This window comes from Scylla paramamosain, chromosome 37 (genome assembly GCF_035594125.1).
Source record: "Scylla paramamosain isolate STU-SP2022 chromosome 37, ASM3559412v1, whole genome shotgun sequence".
Classification (NCBI taxonomy): domain Eukaryota; kingdom Metazoa; phylum Arthropoda; class Malacostraca; order Decapoda; family Portunidae; genus Scylla; species Scylla paramamosain.
Window position 1 is genome coordinate 110,001 of NC_087187.1, and position 10,000 is coordinate 120,000.

The window sequence follows — 10,000 nt, forward strand, 5'->3', positions numbered from 1 at the left end:
TATCTACAGGAGAGACACACCCTCAGTATAGCAAAGTTCAGTAGTCGATAGTTCCCCGGGTGAGAGAGGCGTACCCTGACGGAGGGCGGTGAGTGGGGCGCGGGAGGCGGGGTACTTCAAGGGGCATCGATTGCCACGTCCTCCTGCGCCAGTTCTTCCCCTTCGATGCACTTGAGGGCCCTGAACATAGTACTGACGGAAGACTTCCTGGGGTACCGCGGCGCTTGGAGGTCCTGGTGACTCCCGAGACGCAATTTCTCACTCCCTTGTTCTTCACCTGCATGTGGGGACTCCAATTCAACGTCCATTTCATAGCAAGTGTGCGCCGGCTCGCCCTCCCTCTCGCACGCCTCTAGGAGCTCCCTGCCGCAGGTCCTGGAGGCGTGGCGAAGCGCTGAGGGTCGTGTGAGAGCGGGAGCGGGTCGTCTCGTAGTCCACCCGCGTGTCAAAGAGTACCAAATCCATGCCCCTCCTCCTCCGAGCTGTCCACTAGGGGCGTGCACGACAGGTCCGCTTGTAGCAAGACAGGCGAGGCCACTTTGGGCGCGGTGGTTCCGGGGCATCTCACCTGCGGAAAGGGTTGTAATTAGTCACGTATTCCTTTCAGTACTGTTGCGGATCTTACCTGTGGGAGTGTTGTAATAAGTCACATTCTTTTTGGTATAGTAAAGGATCTCTTACGTGCAGCTCAGTTTTCTTTATTTTATTGCATTTATTTATTTTCTTATTTATTCATTCATTTATCTGGCTTACTGTCGTTATTATTTGTTTTCTTCATACATTAAGTTTTCCATTACTACCTTCTAGTCATTTCATTCTTTCAGTAATAATAGTCATATATTTCTCACTATTTGTCGTTCAGTTTTTATTTTATTATGTTTACTTATTGACTAACTTATTTTTAAATATCAATTTTTATACTGCTGTCTTCTAATTAGGTCAATAGCCTGACTACCTTTCTCAAAATATATCATGTGACATAAAAACAAATAACTTCCACTAATCTGAGTAGTGTTGGATTTGTGATGGGAATGTTAGTAGCAGTAGTAGTAGCAGTAGTGGTAGTAGTAGTAATAATAGTAATAGCAGCAACAGCACCAAGGCTGCGTCATCCTTAAACACACACACATCAAACAATAATCAATGAACGTAACTGTACAGCTGACCACACACAACACCGCGCGCACACACCCACACACACACACACACACACACACGCAACACCGCATGTCTACGAGTATCTACCTAAACCTTGTCATAATTCACTACCAATATACCCCCAAACACCACTATCCTTCACCCAAATCTTCATTCAACACCAAGAAACACAGTGCGGGTAAGAACAGCAACCCAGCGGGGCAAGGAAGTAGGAAGAGAAGGAAGCAAGATAGGAAAAGTAAGACTGGGCAGAGGAGGAATGGAAATTTAACAGGAAACTTGAGCGCTTGCGTGAAACTCTGTCTCTCTCTCTCTCTCTCTCTCTCTCTCTCTCTCTCTCTCTCTCTCTCTCTCTCTCTTTGGGGGATTTCCCAGCGCTCACGCCGAGGGAAATATAAGTTTTCTATCGGCTTAGTGAAGGATGAGTGATTTAATTCATGTGTCTGAGTGAGCAATGAACGATGAAATGAATATTAGTAGATGGTAATTCACACACACACACACACACACACACAAAAATCTTCCTTTTTCTCAGGGGGATTTCCGGGATGGTGAGAAATATGAGTTTTCTGTCTGTTTAGTGAAGACTGAGTGAATTGATTAATGTGTTTGAGTGAGAAATTAGCGATTATGAATGAGTATTAGGAGGAGGTGACTCAGAAAAAACGGGTGTTTTAATTTCTTCCATGAGCGACATCCTCACCCAGCAAAAAAAATATATATATATAAATAAAAAATAAGTAAATAAAAATAAATAAATAAATAAAACAAATAAATAAAAATAAATAAACAAAATAAATAAATAAATAAATAGAAAATAAATAAGTATATATATATATATATATATATATATATATATATATATATATATATATATATATATATATATATATATATATATATATATATATATATATAGAGAGAGAGAGAGAGAGAGAGAGAGAGAGAGAGAGAGAGAGAGAGAGAGAGAGAGAGAGAGAGAGAGAGAGAGAGAGAGAGAGAGAATCTTATCTTTAACGTGTCAATGAACGAGAGGTAAGGAGCCTAGATAATATTATTACTACCTATGAGGAGAAATAAGTGTTACAGTCTATTAATAACCTGCTTTTCTGATGGTGCCTTACTTGTGACGAGTCTCACACACACACACACACACACACAGACGGTGATCGGCTTCTCAATAATACCCTCCCATACACTCCCCACCTATCCCTAAACAAAATCAACACCCACTGCTGCATTGATTAAGGAATGATAGGAGGAGTTATCAAATATTGTAAGGCGTCGAGAGACCATTGCAAGGGTGAGAAAAGAGGAGTTGTGGAAGATTTTCAGGTGTAGCAGGCGCCTGCGCGGGGAGTTGAGCAGCAGACGACACCACCTTCACAACCCGGCGACTCGCAGCAGAGGAGAAGCGTCAGTCATTCTCCTCTATAAAACCTTCACAAATAGTGTTTTTCCACTTATCTGCACTCCCAGTTATGTTCGCCGTAACACCCAGAGCGGCCCTGTAAGTTGACTCATCGCACATTTTCCCGTGTTTTAGCTTAAGGTGGGTGTGGGAGTGTGTTTCTGTGGCAGATGAGAGAGAGAAGGACCATATTTTGAAACACTTCTGCCCCAAATCTCCGATACTTTCAAAAGGCTCTAGTTCAAGTGACACGTATTTTCAGTGGTGTTTTTTTTTTATGATTCTAGTGATAAATTAATTATATTTCTACATTATCAAGAGGAGAAACACTCTCAAGAACACGGCCTTTGAAAACTATTGGCAAGAGAGCATAGCCAGAGGGGCAGAGGGAGAGGAACCATGTATTGTAATGCAAGAAGTGACTGTATTGGTGGTGATGCAATGCTAATCTGTATTCCTGTTCTCTCTATATACTTTCTACATTCTGTTGGCGTGCAATACAGGAATATTGATCTAAAAAAGTATTTCGTTACTCACTTTTTTTTCCGTCTTTCATCTATTCATATATTCATTTTATTTTATTTTCTAATCCGTGTTAACTTGGATTTTATGAGTTCATCTACTTTTTTTTTCATTTCTAAGTTAGATTTTATTTATGACTGTCCACTTTTCCACTACGCATTAATATTAACCCTATCCACATTCATGCACTCCGCTATGCTTTGTTTATCTCTCTCCCCTCTCCATCTCTCTACTCTCCATGCATTCCGGCCCTCCCTCTCTCCACCCCCCCCTTTCCTCTCTTTCCACGCCGGCTTCCTCTCTCAGCTGATTTCCCTCCTCCTCCTCCTCCTCCTCGTTCTCTCACATACCTCAGAAGTCGCCAGAAAGGGTTATTCTTAGTATTTTTTTTCCTCTTTTTTTTTCCCTCTCTTTCTTAAGTTGTTGTTCCCGCGCCGTTTTCGTCTATTTACACTGGTTCGTGGCTTTCGCATGCAGAACCAGTGTGTTAATGTGAAAATGTGTCAGTTAAATAAATGTTGCTGTAGTTTTTACAGTCGACATTGCTTGCCACTCACTCAGATTCTCTCTTAACCTTTCGAGTGGGTGGGATGAACTGAATTTTTTTCCTTAGTGCTCTCTCTCTCTCTCTCTCTCTCTCTCTCTCTCTCTCTCTCTCTCTCTCTCGTAACCTTTCTGGTTTTCCTCAAACTGGTTCTTTCTCTCTCTCTCTCTCTCTCTCTCTCTCTCTCTCTCTCTCTCTCTCTCTCTCTCTCTCTCTCTCTCTCACTATTCTCAGCATTCTTATTCTTTAATGTATTTCTTGGGTATAATATCGTTTTGTTTAATATTTTCTTCATAATCATTCGTATTTTGTCATTTAATTATCTTTATTTTTTTTACTTTTATTAATCTATTCTTATTGTTATTCTCCCATTTCTTTGATTAAGATTTTATCTTAATTTACTATCTGTTTCTTTAGTTAATCTTCATCAAAGTCTAATACGTTAATTTTACTAGGCAAGGTATTAATTATATGTGTCTGATGTTATCTGGCAGTGTCATATTATTTAATTATTCATTTATTTATTTTATTTTTCAGTCAGGAAAAGTCAATGCGCTGTTATCTTCATATATTTTTTGCGCAACATGTTTATATGTGGGCTATCAGTTATGAGAGAGTGAGAGAGAGAGAGAGAGAGAGAGAGAGAGAGAGAGAGAGAGAGAGAGAGAGAGAGAGAGAGAGAGAGAGAGAGAGAGATGATTAACATGATTGATACAGCTGACTCTCTCTCTCTCTCTCTCTCTCTCTCTCTCTCTCTCTCTCTCTCTCTCTCTCTCTCTCTCTCTCTCAGGCCAGGTTAAGCAGGGAAGAAAAAAATTTGTCTGAGAGAGAGAGAGAGAGAGAGAGAGAGAGAGAGAGAGAGAGAGAGAGAGAGAGAGAGAGAGAGAGAGAGAGAGAGAGAGATCGTGGGAAATTCTTCGGTTTATTTATTTTTAATGTTTTTTTTCAGAAACTTTCATTCACACACACACACACACACACACACACACACACACACACACACACACACACACACACACACACACACACACACACACACACACGTTTCCTTGCTTTGAAATGTTTTCTCGTTTTATATGTTGTTGGTGGTGGTGGTGGTGGTGATAATGGTGAAAGTAGTAGTAGCAGTAATAACAGCAGTAGTAGTAGTAATAGTAGTAGTAATAGTGATGGTGGCATTGGACAAGTACTACTAATAATAACAATAATAGTAGCAGTAGCAGTAGTAGTGATGTCAGTGGTGGTGGTGGTGGTGGTGGTGGTGGTGACATCATGGAGCAGTATTGATCGGGTCGGCCTAGGGGAGGAAGATGGTGAAGGAGGTCACGAGAGAGAGAGAGAGAGAGAGAGAGAGAGAGAGAGAGAGAGAGAGAGAGAGAGAGAGAGAGAGAGAGAGAGAGATTAGAATACACAAGTAGAGACAGGATACTAAACAACCTCTCTCTCTCTCTCTCTCTCTCTCTCTCTCTCTCTCTCTCTCTCTCTCTCTCTCTCTCTCTCTCTCTCTCCCCTGGCCGTCTCGTGACCTGTAGGCGACGCAGAAGGTGCCGTGCATTCCTGAGGTGTCTGCCGCCCTGCCAAACTCAGCTGGCAACCCGCGCCCTTCATCATTACCGTGGTGGTGGGGGTGGTGGTGGTGGTGGTGGCGGTGGTGGTGGTTGGACAAAGTCATGGCCACGCAATGCAAAGCCAGATATCACCACTGCTGCCATTACCACCATTAGTGTTATCAACAGTTTCTATCACTGGTTGTACTATTGCTGCTACTGCTACTACTACTACTACTACTACTACTACTACTACTACTACTACTACTTTTATTATTCCACTACTACCATCATCAACACCAGCACCAACACCTACAACAACAACACTGCTGCCACCACCACCACCACCACTATCATCTCTTCATTGTACTATATAATCTGTCATTATTACCCTACCCAATGTCAGCACCACCGCACCACCACCCGTGAGGCAGTGGTGGTGGTAATGACGTTACAAAGAAGCGTTTATCTAGTGGTGGTAGTGGTGGTGGTGGTGGTGGTGAAGAAGTGCAGTCCCTATATTATGAAGTGCTTTGGTCTCTCTCAACACCACAATTTTTCGAGGTGGCAGAGGTGATGACTGGATTTTCTGTTGTGTTTTCCCCACTGATAGTTTGGAATTCCTGTTAAACTCACGCGCATCACGGAAATACCCTTGAAAATCCTAGTAACTCCCCTTCGAACCTGCTGAATTTCAATAACTTCCTTTTGAGCAAATGATCGTTAGAATTAAGAAATTACACTTCAAAAACACAAATATCCTCCACTACAACAGGATAAATGTGCAGAATCCTTGTTAAACTGTCACTAGAATCTTAAGAAAAAAAAAAAACAGTCTTGAAAACCCCCAACAACTTCCACTGCAACATCTTAACTATAGGAATGAAGACTCACACGTTACAGAATACAGTGCAATGTTCAGCTGAATGAGAATATCGATAGAAATTTAGATCTATGGTGGGTGGGAATGAGGAGTGGGAATCTTGGAATTGTAGGTGGGGATGGGGTGAGGGTTAGCGGAGGGACAGAAGTGGGTGGGATGCTGCATCGTGTTGTGGGCGGGGAGAGGCTGGGAGAGGAGAGCGAGAGTGGGGAGAGTAGTGTTTGATATCAACAGGTTGTGTGTGTGTGTGTGTGTGTGTGAGAGAGAGAGAGAGAGAGAGAGAGAGAGAGAGAGAGAGAGAGAGAGAGAGAGAGAGAGTTTTCATTCTCATCCCCAGATTGCGTCACTCCCTCTCCCTCTCTCTCTCTCTCTCTCTCTCTCTCTCTCTCTCTCTCTCTCTCTCTCTCTCTCTCTCTCTCTCTCTCTCTCTCTCTCTTGGCTGTTGAGAGGGAGTGGGAGGAAGAGGAATAAGAAGGGCTTTTAAAGATGCATGGTGTGTGTGTGTGTGTGTGTGTGTGTGTGTGTGTGTGTGTGTGTGTGTGTGTGTGTGTGTGTGTTGCATACATAGTAAGAATCTTGGTACATTTTTCCCCATTGTTGTTGTTGTTGTTGTTGTTGTTGTTGTTGTTGTTGTTGCTACGTAAGTTACGTCTTCTTCTTTTTCTTCTTATTTTCTTCTTTTATATTTTTTAAGTTCAAATATATAAAAAAAGGAAGAAAAGAAGAACAGTGATATGTAGGGAGAGAGAAAGTAGGAAAGAAGATGAAGGACTAAAAGGAGGAGGAGGAGAAGGAGGAGGAGGAGGGATAAAGGGGAGGATGACAATGAGCAAGTGAGAAAAAAAATAGAAAGGAAAGGAGGAGGAGGAGGAGGAGGAGGAGAAAAGACAATGGGATTAGAATAAAAAGAAAACGAGGAGGGACATAATGGGAGAGAGAGAGAGAGAGAGAGAGAGAGAGAGAGAGAGAGAGAGAGAGAGAGAGAGAGAGAGAGAGAGAGAGAGAGATAAGGTGAGGCAATCTCTTTATCTGTTTCACGTCACTTTTCCTTTTCTCTCTCTCTCTCTCTCTCTCTCTCTCTCTCTCTCTCTCTCTCTCTCTCTCTCTCTCTCTCTCTCTCTCTCTCTCTCTCTCTCTCTCTCTCTCTCTCTCTCTCTCTCTCTCTCTCTCTCTCTCTCTCTCTCTCTCTCTCTCTCTCTCTCTCTCTCTCTCTCTCTCTCTCTCTCTCTCTCTCTCTCTCTCTCTCTTCCTGTTTTATTGGGGCTGTAGAACCATAACGAAAAGGAGGAAGAGGAGGAGGTGGAGAATGAAAGGTGGAAAAGATGATGTTAATGAGAGTGGTAAGTTCAGTGGAAGTTACATTTTTTTTTATTTTACAGTTCCAGTGACAGATTAACAGGATTTCTACATTACAAACAGAAGAAACAGGTGTGAAAACTTGGCTAATGATTTTTGTGGCCTTGGAAAATAGTCGTGGTGGAGTGACACTGGTTCTTTTAAGGGTGTTTCTATGGTTCCAGTGACAGATTAAAGTTATTTCCACATTATGAACGGGAGAAACAGGCGTGAGAACCCGGCTAATGATTCCTGTGGCCTTTGAAAATGGTCATGGTGAGAGAGCGAAGCCTGTGGGGAGTACAATGGTTAGTTAACAAGTTTTCTGCCCAGCTCAGGTTTTCACTGATTGCCGTGTTTTTGCCAAGAACTGAAGCATAAGAGTGTGCCTGAAAGCTCTAAACGTTTCACTCTTAACTTATAAATCTCTCTCTCTCTCTCTCTCTCTCTCTCTCTCTCTCTCTCTCTCTCTCTCTCTCTCTCTCTCATGTACCTGGCAACAAAAACTGACACGTATTTACACACACACACACACACACACACACACACACACACACGCGCGCATGTCGAGAGAGAGAGAGAGAGAGAGAGAGAGAGAGAGAGAGAGAGAGAGAGAGAGAGAGAGAGAGAGAGAGAGAGAGAGAGGTGGCCGGACAGAGGGAAGAAGAGGTGTGGGTAGCGCCCCTTTCAGTCAGTGAGCGGTGGTGTGTGGGTTAACATCTTTGAAATTTGAGTCTGTATGTGTGTGTGTGTGTGTACCAGCGTGTGTGACGGTGTAGCAAAGTGTATTACTATGTAGCAGTGTGTACCGGTGTGAGCCGGCCCCCCACCTACACCCCTTGCCTTAGTGGTGGTGGTGGTGGTGGAAGAATATATTGTGAAATACTTGTAAATTTGTTCGTGTTTAGAAAGATACATACGCTTGGTTACTCCCTCACCCGCTGGTCTCAACGTTATATTCTTATTCTGTGTGTGTGTGTGTGTGTGTGTGTGTGTGTGTGTGTGTGTGTGTGTGTGTGTTTAAAGACTTCGCTGTTTTGGTAAGTGTGTGTGTGTGTGTGGGGGGGGTTAGATTTGCAGGTGAAAATTGCAGGTAGTGTTGTTGTTGTTGTTGTTGTTGTTGTTTATACAAAGCCAACCATACCAATCAGAAGAAAGAGAAAACTATGATTATTTCCGATGATGTAATATTACAGAAGATAATTAGATGTATATTTAGGTTCAAAACACGTAAGAAATCCCCAGCAATATAGTTAAATAAATCATACAACTATTTTATTTTCAATCAGGTTAGAACAGGTAACGAAAGAGAGAGAGAGAGAGAGAGAGAGAGAGAGAGAGAGAGAGAGAGAGAGAGAGAGAGAGAGAGAGAGAGAGAGAGAGAGAGACTGTTAATTACTTGATTCAGGTTGTTGTTTACCAGACGAAGAGAAACTTAGAAAAAAATAATAAAAAGTAACCGCTAAATATTTTCAAAACAACGAGAAGAAAAAAAAATGATGTGGAAGAAATAGATAAATAAATAAATGGAGGAACAGACAGATAGAAGAGACAGTGAAATAAAATATAGAAAAAGAAGAGAAGAAATAAAGAGAGATAGAGAGAGAGAGAGACACAGATAGATAGAGGAAGAAAAATAAAACAGACAAATGTTAAGATATTGTAAATAGTTTAATATGTATTTTTTTCTTACAGGTGAATATAAAGCAGGTAGCAGGTGAACATTTCAATACAAACAGGTTAATTGGGATTAGCAAGAAGCAGCAGGTAGGAATACGAAATTAATTAGGTGAGGGAGTAATTAGAATCCTTTAAAGTTACAACTGTTTTTGAAAGTAAAGGACAGAGTAATATTTTCTTTGAGTAATTGATTAAGGTGATTAAGTAGTAAGGTAAAGGTACGTTATTTACGTTAAAGGTATGATAGTTTGTAGGGGAAGCAAAGTGTAGTGCGTTAGATTTTAGTCACGGAAAATAAGAGTACGATAATTGCCCCTAAGATACGATAACACATGTGCTGTACGTCATTTATAGCCAAGGTACGATGTTAGTCAATTGGTGCCTTCTCGTAGCTGTAAATAAATGTGTAGTGATGTGTAAAGGTGATGATACGGGATGATTCAGCTGATGTGATTTGAGCTTATCTGTTAATTTGTATGTTTGTTATCAGTAGGTATGTGTGTGTGTGTGTGTGTGTGTGTGTGTGTGTGTGTGTGTGTGTGTAATATTTTTACAATTGAATCTAGTTCGTTTTTTTATTTTATTATTTTTTTTATAAATAATTTCTTTGTACTGTAATCATTGTTCTTATTTTGTGTATATACTACAGATAATCTCTCTCTCTCTCTCTCTCTCTCTCTCTCTCTCTCTCTCTCTCTCTCTCTCTCTCTCTCTCTCTCTCTCTCTCTCTCTCTCCCGTTGTCTCTTTTGGTAATAGTAGTAGTAGTAGTAGTAGTAGTAACAGTGGAAGTCATTGTGAAACAGGATCTGATTAGGGATTTCCTTATGAGTTTGGGAGAGAGAGAGAGAGAGAGAGAGAGAGAGAGAGAGAGAGAGAGAGAGAGAGAGAGGGGGGCGGGGAGGGGTGAAGCTCACGAGAC

At 41.6% G+C, this 10,000-nt stretch overlaps 2 protein-coding genes across 2 annotated transcripts in view; one reads left to right on the plus strand and one right to left on the minus strand.

The window, feature by feature from the left end:
- LOC135091237 (NADP-dependent malic enzyme-like) overlaps positions 1–10,000 on the plus strand; it is a 38,948-nt gene that overhangs the window by 1,694 nt on the left and 27,254 nt on the right.
- LOC135091239 (uncharacterized) overlaps positions 1–10,000 on the minus strand; it is a 16,270-nt gene that overhangs the window by 315 nt on the left and 5,955 nt on the right. Inside the window, exon 2 of the mRNA XM_063988690.1 lies at positions 1–568. This exon is cut by the window's left edge and continues 315 nt beyond it. Coding sequence (XP_063844760.1) covers positions 117–568 — 452 coding nt within the window. The 3' untranslated portion in view covers positions 1–116. The remainder of the gene's footprint in view (positions 569–10,000) is intronic.